The sequence below is a fragment of the Schistocerca cancellata genome, chromosome 7, assembly GCF_023864275.1.
Source record: "Schistocerca cancellata isolate TAMUIC-IGC-003103 chromosome 7, iqSchCanc2.1, whole genome shotgun sequence".
NCBI lineage: Eukaryota > Metazoa > Arthropoda > Insecta > Orthoptera > Acrididae > Schistocerca > Schistocerca cancellata.
In genome coordinates this window covers 466,951,362-466,969,942 of record NC_064632.1, presented here as the reverse complement: position 1 = coordinate 466,969,942, position 18,581 = coordinate 466,951,362, and the positions used below count along the sequence as shown (strand labels likewise).

General features: G+C 34.7%; 1 protein-coding gene across 4 annotated transcripts in view; it reads right to left on the bottom strand.

Annotated features, from left to right (window-relative positions):
• The window catches only part of LOC126092425 (ATP-binding cassette sub-family G member 1-like), a 325,835-nt gene that overhangs the window by 17,647 nt on the left and 289,607 nt on the right, over positions 1–18,581 (bottom strand). For all 4 annotated transcript variants that reach the window (XM_049908016.1, XM_049908018.1, XM_049908020.1 and 1 more), the window contains one exon: positions 7,054–7,222. In XM_049908016.1, the coding sequence (XP_049763973.1) occupies positions 7,054–7,222 (169 nt within the window). The remainder of the gene's footprint in view (positions 1–7,053; positions 7,223–18,581) is intronic.

Sequence of the window (18,581 nt, the reverse complement as noted above, 5' to 3'; positions counted from 1 at the left end):
AATGTTATCACTGCTCACTTTTGCTGAATAAACATTTTATTTATTTGATGCACATTACCCCAGAGGGTAATTCCATAAACAACAGGGGGCATACAGTTGCAAAATATACCAACTCTCGCCTTTAGATCAATACAATGAGAGATACTGCTACAGACAGAACATACTGAACTCAGCTTCTCAATTAGTTTACCTATGTATTAACTCTGTTTTAACTTGTTACCCAACTAGATGCCAAGGAATTTTATACAAAGCACTTCTTTTAGTGTATGACTATTAATGTCTACTTCTGGTGTTAGCAGGCTATTTCCGTTTCTTTGAAATTACATGATACGAGTCTTTGTGAGATTAAGACTTCAACTATTAGCTGCAAACCAATTTTATGCCTGATCAACCATCATCTGAACTCTGTTTGGAAAGATTGAGTTTGGACCCCTCATTAATATGCTTGTGTCATCAGCACAAGCTTCTGGGCTAGAAGGTTAAGAACATGAGTTGTGTCAGTAATGATTAGATTAGACAATAGAAAATTTGGAATGGACTAACAACAATTAAATGAATTAGAATAGACTGCCACTGACCACATAGAGGGTTCATTGTTTTAGAAAGTTACATTCATTTAATCTTCTAATCCAGATTAAACAAAGTTTGAAAACTGCAAGAGTCTTTAGTTTCAAATTCAGATTCTTTATTTTCATTGACCATATGTAGTGGAACAGGTTTTTCACTGATGACACGATACAATAGAAATCACTATATTAGTTATATTAGTTAATGTTCACATTACATGTACAATTCATTTATCATGCATGAACTAGCTTTACAGAATTGCAATAATAATCTTAAAACGCAATTACTACACTACAAGTGTAATATCCAAGAATTCTCTTAAACTGTAGAATGGACTGTCTTGAAGTGCAGTGCTATGTGTGGTGTAATTCCACGCTCAAGTGATAATTATTTTTTAGTGATTATCTTTGGTGCAGTTGCTGACTTATGTTTTCTCTTTGTTTTTATATATATGTTCTGCTGTTGAATGCACATTGTAACGGAGTCATATGAGTTACAAAAAAATGGCTCTGAGCACTATGGGACTTAACTTCTGAGGTCATCAGTCCCCTAGAACATAGAACTAGTTAAACCTAACTAACCTAAGGACATCACACACATCCATGCCCGAGGCAGGATTTGAACCTGCGACCATAGCGGTCGCGCGGTTCCAAACTGTAGCGCCTAGAACTGCTCGGCCACTCCGGCCGGCCATATGAGTTACTTTTTTAACCTCAACGTGATTTCTGACAGTCACTCATGTGGAAGTCAACAATCACTAATGTTTCATATCGTGTTGCATCAGCTGAGTGACGGATCTTCTGTGTCCCAATTCAACGTAACTCCACAATCTCAGCTTATCAACACATCGAAGTGCATCTTTGTAGTACCTGAAGTACAGTTTCTATGCTGTACTATCAATGCACAAGACATAAGATGACCGCAAGGAAAAGTAGAAGCTATACATAATTTTCTGCAGCCTACGACAGTAACAGAATTACAATGATATCTTGGCGTAATCAGTTTTTACCATCGGTTTGTTCACAATCATGCCCTCCTGGCTGTACCATTGAATAAACTCTTTCATGGTTTACTGAAGCCAAAAGATGAACTCCAGTGGAATAGTGAGGCCAAGTTGGCATTTATCAAGCTGAAGACTGCCATCCCAGAAGCTACATTGTTCGCACACCCAGTTGAACAAGCACCTCTCGCCCTAATGATCTAAATATCTGCCAGTGTTATCTGTGGTGTAATGCTACATGTTAGTGATTACTATTTTTTAATGATTATCAATGGCGCAGTCACTGACTTATGTTTTCTCTTTGTTTTTATGTAAATATTTTATTCTGTTGCTGGATGTGCTTTTTAACAGAGTCATATGAGTTACAGTTTAGTTTTTATGTTGCAATAAAGTGAATTCATTTTGCCCCACAACAGTCTATTAACCAGGTACACAAGAACAACAAAAAAACTACTAAACATGTAAGCTTTTAGCTAGAAGGCCTTCTTCTGAAATAAACAACATACCCATACGAATTTCCACAAACACAGCTCACATGCTGAGTTTGGGTGAATGTGTGTCTCTATGATCTCTGTTTCAGAAGAAGACCTTGGGGCCAAAACTTATATGTTTATTAGTCTTTTTGTTGCGTCTGCCTGCAACTCAACATTTCTGCTATATGGTGAGTAGTGATCTATCCTTTTCATAATATTGTCATTACACCATTCTAGATTTTGCACTGTTAACCAGTTATACAACTTAATTTTAAAATTATTAAGAGGTGTGTTGAGTGCAGAATGTGGCAATTTACTAAAAAATTTCAAACTGTTCACTTTGTTAGCATTGCCTGTTTTTGTCAGCCTGTGCCTGGCAATGCCAGCACTCTTTTTGTTCCTAGTGTCATGACAGATTATGTTATGATTGGTGTTATGTTGTTTTTAGCATACATCAATGGTGCTTAGATATAAAGATTCATCACTGTCAATATATTCTTAGTGAATAGGGGACATCAGTGTTCCCTTGGACAAACCTTACACGTTATTCATAGCATCTTTGGCTCAATGTGTAGCACATCACTGACATGACATGAGTGATATTGAAAAAGTCTAAAGTAAGCTGTCGTAAGATATTTATTAGATTAGATTAGATTAGATTAATACTAGTTCCATGGATCATGAATACGATATTTCGTAAAGATGTGGAACGAGTCAAATTTTCCAATACATGACATAATTAAGTTAATTTAACAACATACTTAAGTTAATATAACAACTTTTTCATTTTTTGTGGTTTTTTTATTTTTTTTAATTTAATTTAATTTAATTTAATTTAATTTTTTTAATTTATATCTAAAAATTCCTCTATGGAGTAGAAGGAGTTGTCATTCAGAAATTCGTTTAATTTCTTCTTAAATACTTGTTGGTTATCTGTCAGACTTTTGATACTATTTGGTAAGTGACCAAAGACTTTAGTGCCAGTATAATTCACCCCTTTCTCTGCCAAAGTTAAATTTAATCTTGAATAGTGAAGATCATCCTTTCTCCTAGTATTGTAGTTATGCACACTGCTATTACTTTTGAATTGGGTTTGGATGTTAATAACAAATTTCATAAGAGAGTATATATACTGAGAAGCTACTGTGAATATCCCTAGATCCTTAAATAAATGTCTGCAGGATGATCTTGGGTGGACTCCAGCTATTATTCTGATTACACGCTTTTGTGCAATAAATACTTTATTCCTCAGTGATCAATTACCCCAAAATATGATGCCATATGAAAGCAACGAGTGAAAATAGGCATAGTAAGCTAATTTACTAAGATGTTTATCACCAAAATTTGCAATGACCCTTATTGCATAAGTAGCTGAACTCAAACGTTTCAGCAGATCATCAATGTGTTTCTTCCAATTTAATCTCTCATCAATGGCCACACCTAAAAATTTGGAATATTCTACCTTAGCTATATGCTTCTGATTAAGGTCTATATTTATTAATGGCGTCATACCATTCACTGTACGGAACTGTATGTACTGTGTCTTATCAAAATTCAGTGAGAGTCCATTTACAAGGAACCATTTAGTAATTTTCTGAAAGACAGTATTGACAATTTCATCAGTTAATTCTTGTTTGTCAGGTGTGATTACTATACTTGTATCATCAGCAAAGAGAACTAACTTTGCCTCTTCATGAATATAGAATGGCAAGTCATTAATATATATTAAGAACAACAAAGGACCCAAGACTGACCCTTGTGGAAACCCATTCTTGATAGTTCCCCAGTTTGAGGAATGTGCTGATCTTTGCATATTATGAGAACTACTTATTTCAACTTTCTGCACTCTTCCAGTAAGGTACGAATTTAACCATTTGTGCACTGTCCCACTCATGCCACAATACTTGAGCTTGTCTAGCAGAATTTCATGATTTACACAATCAAAAGCCTTTGAGGGATCACAAAAAATCCCAATGGGTGGTGTTTGGTTATTCATATGATTCAAAATTTGATTGGTGAAAGCATATATGGCATTTTCTGTTGAAAAACCTTTCTGGAAACCAAACTGACGTTTTGTTAGTACTTCATTGTTACAGATATGTGAAGCTACTCTTAAATACATTACTTTCTCAAAAATTTTGGATAAAGCTGTTAGAAGGGAGATTGGACGGTAATTGTTGACATCAGATCTATCCCCCTTTTTATGCAAAGGTATAACAACAGCATATTTCAGTCTATCAGGGAAAATGCCCTGTTCCAGAGAGCTATTACACAGGTGGCTGAGAATCTTACTTATCTGTTGAGAACAAGCTTTTAGTATTTTGCTGGAAATGCCATCAATTCCATGTGAGTTTTTGCTTTTAAGCAAGTTTATTATTTTCCTGATTTCAGAGGGAGAAGTGGGTGAGATTTCAATTGTATCAAATTGCATAGGTATGGCTTCTTCCATTAACAGCCTAGCATCTTCTAATGAACACCTGGATCCTACTATATCCACAACATTTAGAAAATGATTATTAAAAATATTTTCAACTTCTGACTTTTTGTTCGTAAAGTTTTCATTCAATTTGATGGTAATACTGTCTTCCTGTGCTCTTGGTTGACCTGTTTCTCTTTTAATAATATTCCAGATTGTTTTAATTTTATTATCAGAGTCGCTGATTTCAGACATGATACACATACTTCTGGATTTTTTAATAACTTTTCTTAATATAACACAGTATTTTTTATAATGTTTGATAGTTTCTGGGTCACTACTCTTTCTTGCTGTCAGATAAATTTCCCTTTTCCGGTTACAAGATATTTTTACACCCTTAGTAAGCCATGGTATGTTACAAGGTTTCTTACGAGTATATTTAACTATTTTCTTGGGGAAGCAGTTTTCAAATGCATTTACAAAAATGTCATGAAATAAATTATATTTTAAATTGGCATCAGGTTCACGGTACACCTCATCCCAGTCTAACTGCTGTAGGCTTTCCCTGAAATTTGCAATTGTTAAATCGTTGACTGAACGTACTACTTTGTAGGACTGTTTAGTATTGCTAAATGGAGCTATGTCATATATTGTAACTAGCTGTGCACCATGATCAGAAAGACCATTCTCAACAGGCTGAGCATTTATCTGGTTAAACTTATCTTGGTCTATAAAGAAGTTATCTATCAGTGAGCTGCTATCCTTTACCACCCGAGTAGGAAAATCAATAACGGGTGTCAAATTGAAAGAACCGAGTAATACTTCAAGGTCATTTTTCCTATTACCCTCTTTCAGAGAATCTACACTGAAGTCCCCACAAATAATAATTTGCTTCCCCCTGTCTGACAGACAGCACAACAAGGAGCCCAAATTTTTCAGAAATAGATGAAAATTTCCTGATGGGGACCTATATACAGTTACAATTATAAATGTGCCTTTATTTAATTTAAGCTCACAGGCACATGCTTCTATATGTTTCTCTACACAAAACTTTTTTGTTTCTATACTTTTTGCACAATGATAACTTTTGACATATATGGCAGCTCCTCCTTTCTCCATATTTTCTCTCATTACATGTGCAGAGAGCTTATATCCACTTACATTTACCTTATCCATATCAGTAACAATGTGATGCTCAGACAGGCATAGTATATCTATTTCATCCTTAGCTTATAAATCTTCTAAACAAACCAGAAGCTCATCTATTTTATTCTTTAAACTCCCAATATTTTGATGAAATATACTTACATTATTTTTAATTATACTTTTGTGGGAACCTTTCCTTATTCTAACATTTGCAGTACTCTCCTGTCTGAGTTTCTCATTGTGCTTAGGCCTAGTTGCTATACCAGTGGTCACATGGTGTTCAGAGAGGCAGATTATGTCAACTGGGTTGGGTGACTTTAGTTCATCAATGCAATTACCTAGGACTGAGATACAACTTGGTGGAGATAAAATTTCTGGTGATTGGTGAAAATTTATAATTGACAGCTGTGATTGGTGATCCAATGTGCTAGAATTGTGCTGTTTAATTTCTTTCCTAAACTGAAGATTTGTTTCAATCCTGACCTCTTGTAGAACTTGACATCTTTCTGTCTTACCTATCCTAAAAAAGGTGCTGCTCCAACACCTGTAACCACTGGTATTTTACCATTCATGGCAGTGCCTCTCCCCCTTACATTTCCTGCTATTACCCCAGCCAGTTTCCCCTTCCCTTTCCTGTTGAGATGTAGGCCGTGCCTGGTATAGTCCCACCTACTGAGAGAATCAACAGGATTACTCACTAGATCAGATATTTTCCACGTGAGACAGGACACACATGGTATCTTTTTGCAGACATGGTTAATGTGAGGTTCCCAGTTTAGTTTGAAATCAATGTGTTTTCCATGCAGTTTTACAAGTCTGATTCTACCCCTTTAGCTAGTCTCAGCTACAGATGATGGCTTTTTTCTGGATTACACTGTAGTTTGTTACATGAGAACCAGTTTAGTGTTATGGAGAGAGTATCCTGTGATTTCTGGTGTAACCTTGACATATCTCAATCTGTGGAGATTAAAGCTGTATTGTCTGCATAGAAGATGACTGACTGAAGCCAAATATAGTGTGGCAAACTGTTAATTGCAACAATGATGAAGAATGGTCTAAGGACAAAGCCCTGAGTCACACCAAACATGATTTGCTTCAAGTAAGAATGACTATTTTGAATTGACACAAACAGTCTTTTGTTGTTTAGATAAGAATTAATTATTTGTAATATGGTGCTATTTATTCCACAACACTGCAGTTTAGCTACTAAAGCAAATGACAAGGAAACAACTTTGTTGATACATTACAGATTTTGAAGCTTTGTTTTGAAGAGTAATCAAGTGAATGTATAAATATGACAAATTAATGATGGATGAATATCCATATCTCATGCTTTCATTTGTTGAATGTTGGGATTTTGTTTCATTATACAAGTGAATTTTGCAGATGGAACATGCATATCTATCTGTTTCAAAGGATTTTCCATTGTTTATTTTAATATGTCTACTTACATGTTAAACTCATGGTCGAGAAAGCTGTAAACTGGATGAACATAAGGCAGAAATACAAAAAGCTGAAATTATTTAGTGTATGTCCAGCATCATTTCCAATTCCAAAGAACAAAGTCCCAATGAGAAAACCAATAGCAATGTGCAACATCAGCCTCATCCGTGTAAGACTCTGCAAGAAAGAAAAACTTAAATCAGACACTATTATATTACATAACTACATATGTGATTATCAGTCAGTGGTGTTTTCTCCACAATATGCTGTCGTCAATGCATTCTTCATAAACACTGACTGCATGGTGAACACAGATAATTTAATATCTATATGGAACATATTGTTAATGAGCCACATTAATCAGAAACAGAGCTAGCTTTCAAAATGTGTACATATATGGCTGTACCATTGTGACCACCTTTATGTGAACCATTTACAAGAGATTTATACTGCATATACAAATTCAGCAAACTATTTTTAACTGTTGAAAATGATGAAGCAGACTCTTTAAACTTTCACCAAATTTTATGTTGGTAATAAATCATGCAAAATAAATTTATCCTGGGATAGAATTGCAGTTTATTCATTTCAGTAATACACACAAACCAGAACTGCTATGAAAAGTCCTATAAATAAAACAGATCTCCAGATGAAGTTTCCACTTTACCTATGTTACTACATAACAGGAACCACCATTACAAAAACACATCTGTAGCCATCATTTTGACATTTTTTTATTATACTGAAACCAGTTTTGATGACTCAATACTCCATCTACAGGCCTGTATGCACAATCAGTAATGATAGCATCCTCAACTTACCTTCCATGCAAATATAAAGACAGATTAAAGACAAAGTAGGAATCAAGGACAACACTATAGAATGGGATTTTGCAGTAATCATTTTGTAAAAACCAACAGATACATTCACTGTCACATACCTAATACAGAATTATACATACATAGTATAAGAAACAAATTTCTACTCTATACAGGGTGTTACAAATAGGTACGGCCAAACTTTCAGGAAACATTCCTCACAAACAAAGAAAGAAAATATGTTATGTGGACATGTGTCCGGAAACGCTTACTTTCCATGTTAGAGCTCATTTTATTACTTCTCTTCAAATCACATTAATCATGGAATGGAAACACACAGCAACAGAACGTACCAGCGTGACTTCAAACACTTTGTTACAGGAAATGTTCAAAATGTCCTCCATTAGTGAGGATACATGCATCCATCCTCCGTTGCATGGAATCCCTGATGCAGCCCTGGAGAATGGCATATTGTATCACAGCCATCCACAATACGAGCGTGAAGAGTCTCTACATTTGGTACCGGGGTTGTGTAGATGAGAGCTTTCAAATGCCCCCATACATGAAAGTCAAGAGGGTTGAGGTCAGGAGAGCGTGGAGGCCATGGAATTGGTCCGCCTCTACCAATCCATCGGTCACCGAATCTGTTGTTGAGAAGCGTACGAACACTTCGACTGAAATGTGCAGGAGCTCCATCGTGCATGAACCACATGTTGTGTCGTACTTGTAAAGGCACATGTTCTAGCAGCACAGGTAGAGTATCCCGTATGAAATGATGGCGGTGAATCGAGGAAGTACAGTACATACTGACGAAACTAAAATTAGCTCTAACATGGAAATTAATCGTTTCCGGACAATCCACATAACGTCTTTTCTTTATTTGTGTGTGAGGAATGTTTCCTGAAAGTTTGGCCAACCTTTTCGTAACACCCTGTATATCATACAAATGTACTATTTATTAATAAAATCATTAACTAAATATTTCATGATTGAAAACTGGTCAGTTAGATGATGCATTAAACTTCAAAATTCTGAAGTAACCTACCAGTCTACAACAGTAAGTTTAGAAAATGATAGATGAATAAAATTAACAACAACAACAACATGAGAAATAAGTAAACCAAAGTAATATGCATCCATGTGCAAGCAGTCCTTGTAAAAGGATAGCAACAACAATATCTAAGTATCAATAGAGATACAGCTACAACCGCCAGGTTAGCCGAGAGTGCTAATGTGCTGCTTCCTGGACTTGGTTAGGTGCGCCAGCCCCAGACCGAAACTGCCTGGTGGCTTAACGACGAGGGTCGGTGTGCCAGCCAGCTTGGATGTGGTTTTTAGGCATTTTTCCACATCCCCCTAGGTAAATACTGGGCTGGTCCCCACCTTCCACCTCAGTTACATGACTCACAGACATTTGAAACACGTCCACACACTCCACTAGACACAGACAGCTGGGGTACACTGACTCCGTCCCAGGGGGCGGGGGGGGGGGGGGGGGGGGGGGGGGGGGGGTAACGGGTGGCGGCAGGAAGGGCATCCAGCCACCCCTTCAAACTAAGCTTGCCATGTCTGATTGCAACCACACCGACACTACAAAAACTGCAGGACAAAGGTGAAAGCAAAAGAAGAATAGAGATAAAAGCTATCAAAATGACAGTACAAACATATCTACATGCCACATCGATGTTGTAAATTGCTGAAGTGAAAACCATATATGGACATATTCATGCCATATGCATAAAATGAATGTCCAAGTACATGTCAAAAGATCAAATATGGAGAACCACCTATGTCATACCATAAACAGAATATTCAAAACCCAAGATAACGTTCAGGATGAAAAACATATATGCATCTACGTGCAAGTTGACCTTGCAGAAGGACAGTATCAACAAAATGTAAGTGTTAATATAGGTAACACTATCGAAATAACAATATAAATGTATCTATGTGTCATGTCAAAGTTTTAAAACACTGAGGTGCAAACCATAGAGAAGCATACTTATGTCAAAAGCATAAAATGAGTGTCCAATATGTGTCAACAGACTAAAGGTAGAAAACCACCTATATCAAAACATATATGAGATGGAAACTGAAAAGGAACCTCTTGCCAGAAAAGTAAAATTTTCAGTACAAGCAAAAACATTTGATGTTCTATAAAACATCATTGTTCTTTTTTTATATATTGTAGTAAATTACTTCATTCTATGCATGCTTGTATCAATTTGAAAGTTGTTTGTATGCAACAGGTGTCAATAACATCATTAAAAGCAATAAATATCAGTCTTTTGAAAACAGATTTCTTGTCATTATGGGGAAATAACACTGGGCAGAAAAGAGGCCCCTTTTGTAAATCCCACAGCTACATATGCAATGCTTCACAAAACATATTTCCTAAATTTCATAGGCATTTTAAAGAGCTCAGTGTAGCTTTATATTAAAGGACACCGTTTTCTAAATACAATAATTCCAAACAAGGTAAGTAGTTCTTTTTGAAGAAGAGTTACAAATATCTCCAGATGTTAAAAATTTGCAGTTGGCAGCCCTAAGATGCCAGCTAACATTATGGTAGCAATGAAAACCTACAACTACAACACATGTTAACACTGCTGTTGTTGCTAGAAATGATAAAGGGGAAGTTGCTGTGAGTATATATGACTGGCTAGTTGTCATGAATAGTAATGCTCACAAAGTGCCTCACATACCTAAATATATCCACTTTAAGTTCATCGTTAGTGACAAAGGAAGTGTACATTGCAAAATAGACATTGACAGAAATGAGTTTGTGTACTGCAAGTTTTCCAGAGAAAATGGACCTTTTGCATTTCCTGTTGCAGTAATTCTAGTAGGCATGACAAGACAATGAAAAGAGTATCTTTTTAAAAACATCAGAACCTATTGCAAAGAGGAATAAAAAGACATTCTATGTCCTGAAGTAGAATTAGAATCTGAATCAGAACCTCAAGTCAGGTTCAATGAGGATTCTAAGGAAGAACCCGTCCACCAGATACCCCAGAACCACAGAAGAAGATGAGAAAGTGCTGTTTGTGAATTACCTGTACCAGCTTCAGACACAACTATTTTATAGGTAGAAAATCAATTCCTTTGACATCCATAAGATATATGATCTCAGATATCTATTTTTGAAAAGTTCCCTGAAATCAAAATTTTAAGTGATTTGGACCCATTAAAGATTTCAAAATCAAATTTCGTCTAAAAGATGCCATAACACAGAATAAAAATACAATGTTCTGCCTTAAAAAATGCTGAGCAGGGTATGCTAATTTTTCTCAGTTAGGGGCCAATTTATTTTGTTTTAAATTTTTTACCCTATAATGAGCTGTCAGTCTCAAGGGGTTAACCACTTAATGTGTAACATTAACTTTAAAAAGTCTGTTCCATTTGACAAAGGACATGTTAAGGGTAACATATAAGCAGAATCTGTTTCTCAAATATGTCAAATTAAACAATGATAATAAAGTGGAACTTAAACGTAATATCTTGAAACACATATTTTTAATCATCAGTATTCAACGTTTTCAGTAATGCTAAAGGTGAAAAACCCCATGTGTATCTAGTGTTGCACCAAAAACTTAGATACCAATGAAAAATTGTATAATACCTAATAATGTGTCTGTAATCCACTAATCCTATCCAGTCAAAGCAACCAACAACAATACAGTCATGATATGTGGAGATAATACTTATGTCATAAAAGAAACATGGAAGACCTGTATGGAACCAACATACACTACTGGGTTACATCACAAAAGGTGTAATGGTGTAAGCCAATCCCTTACATGCACCTCTGTACAACTTGTGTATCCCAGGTAAAAACCAGTCAATAACATATTATGTCAGCATCTCAGCATTTTATAACTTTGACATGATATATAGACACATTTATATCAGCATTTTGATAGCTTTATTTCTATTGACACTTAAGATTTTGTTGCTACTGTCCTTTTGCAAGGTAAACTTGCACATGGATGGATATATGTTTTTAATCTTGAACTTTATCTTGGGTTTTGTACATTCTGTGTATGGTATGACATTGATGGTTTTCTACATTTGGTCTTTCGACACGTTCTTGGATTTCATTTTATGCATATGACATAAATATGGCCATATACAGTTTTCAGCTCAGCATTTTATAACTTTGACATGGCATGTAGATAAATTTATATGGTCAAAAACAAAGATTCCATGACTTACCAAACAGCAAAGTGCTGGTATATAGACACAATAAAAAAGCACACAAACACACACACCAAATTTCAAGCTTTCGCAACCAACGGTTGCTTCGTCAGGAAAGAGGGAAGGAGAGCGAAAGACGAAAGGATGTGGGTTTTAAGGGAGAGGGTAAGGAATCATTCCAATCCCGGGAGCGGAAAGACTTACCTTAGGGAGAAAAAAGGACAGGTATACACTCGCGCACACACACACCCACACATATCCATCCACACATATACAGATATGTGTATATGTATGGATGGATGTGTGTGTATGTGTGCGCGCGAGTGTATACCTGTCCTTTTTGCCCCCTAAGGTAAGTCTTTCTGCTCCTAGGATTGGAATGACTCCTTACCCACTCCCTTAAAACCCACATCCTTTCGTCTTTCCCTCTCCTTCCCCCTTTCCTGACGAAGCAACCATTGCTTGCGAAAGCTTGAAATTTTGTGTGTGTGTTTGTGTGTTTTTTTATTGTGTCTATCTACCAGTGCTTTCCCATTTGCTAAGTCATGGAATCTTTGTTTTTAATATATTTTTCCCATGTGGAATGTTTCTTTCTATTTTATTCATATTTATATTGTCATTTTGATAGCTTTACTTGTACTGACACTTAGATATTGTTGATGCTATCCTTTCATAAGGACTGCTTGCACACAGATGCATATTACATTGGTTTACTTATTTCTGAAGCTTTTGTAGTTTATTTCATCCTTCTATCATTTTCTACACTTATTTTTGTAGACTGGTACATTATTCCAGGATTTTTCAGTTTAGTGCACCACCTAACTGACCAATTTTTAGTCATGAAATATTTAGCTAATTCTGTTATTAATAACAATAGAGAATTGTTTGATGTTATTAATAATTAATACATTTGTACAATATACAGAGCAGAAATTTGTCACCAAGCAATTGAAAATCTAGGATGAATGTAACAGTTTGTTATGGTATACTACATATATACAATTCTACTTCACGTATGTGATAATGAATGTATCTGTTGATTTTTATCAAATGATTACTGTAAATTCAATTCTATAGTATTGTCCTTGATTCTTATTCTGTCTTTGTATTTGCATGGTTGGTAAGTTGATGATGCTGTCATTACTGTTTATGCATAGAGGCCTGTAGGTGGAGTACTAAGTCACCAAAACTTGTTACAATATAATAAAATAATATAAAAATGACAGTTGCAGGTAGTTCATTGTATTATGTAAGTGAAAGGCCAAAGTCCCAAAGACTATCAATCACAACAATGGACATACAAAAAAAAATAACATTCAGTGAACAGGTTGTGAAATTATGATGAAAATAATAACAATAATAATGAAAAATTTACATGCTTTCAGAAACTCTTTTCTAACATTATAACAGTCATGTCTCATTGAATTGCCATCAAACCAGAAAATAAAAATCTGAGCACAACCTTGTACCAAAGTGACTGACCTTATAATAGTAAGTGACACTGTAATACACACAGGGCTGTATTTAGGAAGGGGGAGGGGCAAACTGGGCAACCGTCCAAGGTGGCAGGTTTTCAGGTTTTAGGGGTGTCAATATTTATAGAAAACTGTATAAAAACCACAGGCATCAAAAACTTCCTAAAATTTAAATCTCCCTCTCACTGAGGAATGTTAGCTGACAAAAATGCCAAAGTATGTTACTTAGTGTCATTTATTCTTGATACTATTAGCACAGGTATGAGATAGTCTGATACAGTGATGTTAGTTTTTCCTTCTTACAGCTTATGAGAAAGCATTCTTACATGTTTAATTTTCAGTCAATAATTATGTTACAATGTGGTTAAAATGGTATGAGGTTCATCCACACCAGCATTCTTAACTTTGTTAAAAAACTCTTAACAAAAAATACTCACATACATTTCTTTCTGTTCATAAACAAAAGAATGTACATTTGAAAATTTCTGGACATCTTTTACAAGCAGAATTTTTTAACATATGTGAGTCGTATGATGAATTAACTTTTCATTGTGTTTCAGTTAATTTTTTTACATCTCATATGCACCTATAACATCAGAGTGTAGTATATGCACTCTGTATGATTTCCATCCAGACAAATGCATACAATTTGCTTTAGTTCATTAAATCAGATGGCAAGTTGCTTCTAATGTGATTCATACCATGTCATTCACGAATGCTGCTTTGTTATATTTTGATAAACACTGAAGAAAATGACAGGAAGAAAGGACTAAGTGGAGCCCAGCAATTGGAATCAGTAGACATGGGTGTAGCCACTGTTCTGAACTTATACAGTTCTTTAGTAGGAATCTTGGAAGAAATGATAATGAGATATGAAATTTTCAAGAACCTAGGACAGAAAAAATTTGGATCCCTTTGTAATAGTGCTGTAATTCAACAACGTGAGGTTCAGGAAAGAAACAAAATAAGAAAAACAAAAAAAATTCTTTGATGAATCTGGTTCGGACATTGAAGAAACTAATAAACCAGATGATATGCAGATATCCTTCCTTTTGATTTTGGATAAATTACAGGACTCAAAAAGGGAGTTTCTTCTTATAAGGACTTCAGTAAGCCATCTGTTTTCGTCAGACCTGAAAAAGCTAAGTCCACTCAAAATACAGCAAGCAGCAAGTGAAACTACAAAGGTGCATTGCTGATTTTGCTCTCTGTGAAAGCTAATTTTATGCCTACTGCAGGAACTACCAATTGTCTTGTAACCCTCCAGGAATATTCATGTTTTATTTCATTTTGTTATTCATGGAACAGTTTTCAGAGCATTGAGGATCATAGAACTTTCAGTGATTATGGAAATATTTTGAAAGGAATATTCATAATTTACTATTCACACATAACATGTGGTGGTGAAACTTTCAAGGGGGAAATAGCTGTTTACTTATAAAATTTAACTAGATTGATAAAAAATCTACCCAAGTGGTGGCAGGAGAATGCACATATAAAGATATTTAAATTTGCAAAGTTTTGGGGCCAGTGACTCCTTCTGGCAGCAGGCTTGAAGGGGAAGGAAGAGGGGTGAAGAAAAATGACATATGAAATTTAGAAAATGGGGAGAGTTTGGAAAAGTCACCCAGAAGCTCAGGTCAGGGGAGACTTATTGGATGGGACAAGAAGGACAGTCTTTCCTTATCATCCTGTCTGGTAAGTGTCCCCTGACCCTGTGTTCTGGGTGACTTTTCCGAACTCTCCCCATTTCCTAAGTCTCACCAGTCCTTTTCATCACCCCTCGTCCTTCACCTTCAAACCTTCTGCCACAAGAAGGTGCTATTGGTTCCAAAAGCTTGCAAATTTAAATACCTTGGTAAGTGTGTTCTCCTGCTGCTGTTTTGTGAGTAGATTTTTTTTATCCATCCAGTTACATTATGTTTTTAAAATAGCATAGTTCACTTAAAAGCCCTTATTCTCTTCTTTTCAACAAACATTATACTCTTTCCAAAACTTCATATTTCAAAAGTTATTTGGAGTAAAAATTTTTACGATACAGAAAGTTCCAATCTTAAACAGTGATTATTTCTTAAATTCAAAAGTTTAGTTTTGTAAAACACATTTTATTGATTCCTAAAATTATTTTCACTAGAACAACTTGCTAGTTTGTTAATTATTCAATTTGGGAAATTTTACTTTCTCAAAACTTTTTGGCAGGCTTTGAGATTTCCCACCTAAATAGAAATATTTTTCATATCACAATGTCTTTTTTTTTTTCCCAACAACTCATATTTAAATGGATTTGCTCTTTTGCCAACCATATCTTTCTGTCCTCTATCCTCTATGTCAAAATTTAAAATGTAATAGCAAATTTTGATTTTTAACCTTAAGTGCCTCTATAAATGTGTGTAATGTGCAGATGCAGTCAGTTGGCAGATGTCAATCATTTCATTAATATCAGTCCCTGTTTAGACACTGTAGCACCATGTTATAATTCAGTCTGCATTAAATAATTAAAATGAGAATGTCTACGTGAATTAGTCAGCACCTAGTAGCACAAAAATGAAAACATTTATTTAGTCAGTTAGTTCATGTCCAACTATCAAAATGTTAACTTCTTAGTGATTTAGTTGTCAAAATACACATTTTGTACCTAAACAGTGTGAAAGTATCTTTTAATACATCACCAGATAACTGCATGATATAATGTATATGAATATAACAGTTGGCTTAGTTCACAAGCTTATCCTACTGCTTGTGACAAATCTGATCATCAGATAAGGATAACTGTTTATAGATAAAAAGAAGGTGACAAAAAATTAATTACTGCAGAGTGCAGCTGAAAATGAATTTCTAATAATTGGTAATTCCATTTGAAAAATGCGATAGTGCCAACCTGGGAAGTTGAAGTCAGCCCAGGAATTATGTCCCATCAGCTCAGTAACTATTTTAAAAACATTATAAATTCAAGAGAAAACATCAAAAAAGAAGTGAACAAAAATTATAAAGCCATTTTCATCCAAATTTCCTCCAAGGATACAGTGAAGAGGAAATTATAAACAAATCAAAAAATATAATATGATCAGCCAGAAAAATTTACCCTGCTTCCATGATAGCGATCAGTGGAACCATAAACAGGAAGTCGGTGAGTGACTTTATCAATCGAATGAATTACAGAATTAGTGAGTGTTGTGACAGACTAGGTGCTATATTTATAAACCCAAATACGTTTTTGGGCAAGGAATGTCTAGCCAAGAATGGACTGCATCTAAACAGACTAGGATCAATGACCTTCAACAAAATGTTTATGGATGTTTGTAAAATCATTAAAACTAAGGGAAACTGATATTTACTGGAGGGGATGTAAAAGAAAAATGTCTGTCAGCTGAAAAGAAAACTGCTGAACAATGTTTACAAAAATGTATGCTTAATACCACTGAAATGAGCAAAAATTCTTATTTGATGCACTGGAATATAAATGGCTTAAATTCAAAATCTTCCAACTGCCTAAGCTACAAACTTGAGTTACAAATTCTTCTCTCAGAATGTAAACACATAAAAATTATTTGTTTAAATGAACACTGGCTTATCTCTAATACAATAAATATTTTTAACAAAATTGAAAATTTCAATGTTGCAAGTAGGTATTGCAGGGAGAAAAAATCACATGGAGGTTGCTGCATACTCCTGGACTCTTCTACAAGCTATAAAGTGAAAACAGATTTTAGTTGTTTAAATGAAGATTGTATATTCAAAAGCTGTTACGTAGAGCTTAAAGACACTAATATGTTAATTATTTCTATTTATAGAATTCCAGAAATGGCTTTAGTCAGACCATTCCTCTCTAAATTCCTGTGCTTGCTAGATAAACTAAAGAAAGAAAAGCAGAAAAAAATGTCATAGCAGCAGATTTTAATATAAACACTGCAAATGACAATACAGAATCAACAAAAATTTTTGATTCAATTGCAGAGCCTGGTTTTAAACAAATTTTTTTTTTTTTTTTTTTTTTTTTTGGTGTTCGCCAGGGAAAATATTTACTCAGCAACATGCATTGATAATTTTGTAACAAATTACTACTTTGATAATATACATAAATTCTGTCTAGACTTAGGACTTTCCGATCACTCAGCCTTGTTTGTCTCACTGCCAACAACTGATTAACATAACACAAGTAAAACTTACCTCATAATAAGTTTCAGTAAAACTAATATTGAAATATTCTATGAGAAACTAAGTAAAGTTAAGTGGTGTTTTGGGGATGGTGATTCAACAAATGAAAACTTTAGTACATTCTTAAACACTTTTCTTGAAGTATTCAATGAAGCTTTCCCACCAAGATCATATTGCAATAAAACATCAACTAAGATAAGATGGATCACACCAGAAATAAAAATTTCCAGTGAGAGGAAAAGGAACCTACACAATGAGCAGAAGTACAACAACAAACTATTTTTAAAAAAGTTGTAAAAGCTTCACAACAAAAGGCAAATAACAAATTCATTCTAGGGCAGAAAAATAAAACAAGGGCAGTAGTTAAGTCTGAATAAGGTGTCTGAAATCACAAACAAGCCATTTCAAAAATCAAATTTAAGGAAAAATCTGTTGTAAATCCAGCTCAAATATCTGAGTGCTTCAATGAGTACTTCATAAATGTAGCAAAATATGATTTAGATGTAGCAAATTATGAACAGAAAGTAAATACTTTTGGGTTAAAAGACAAAAAGTTCAACACAGTCTCAACAAAATTTGTTGAAAATGTCATACTCTCCTTAAAAGACAAAAACTCTGCAGGCTGGGATGGGATACCCACCAAAGTAATTAAAAAAGTTTACAACATAATAGTTCATCCTCTATCTCTCATAATAAACAGATCCTCTGAGGAAGGTTACTTCCCTGATATCTTGATATACTCAGAAATAAAACCATTGTTTAAAAAAGGTTCGAAAGATGATTTGGGAAATTATCACCTCATTTCTATACTTCCTGTCATATCAAAAATATTTGAAAAAATTGCTGCTTTACAAATACAAAGCTTCATCTCCAAGAATGATATAATTTCAC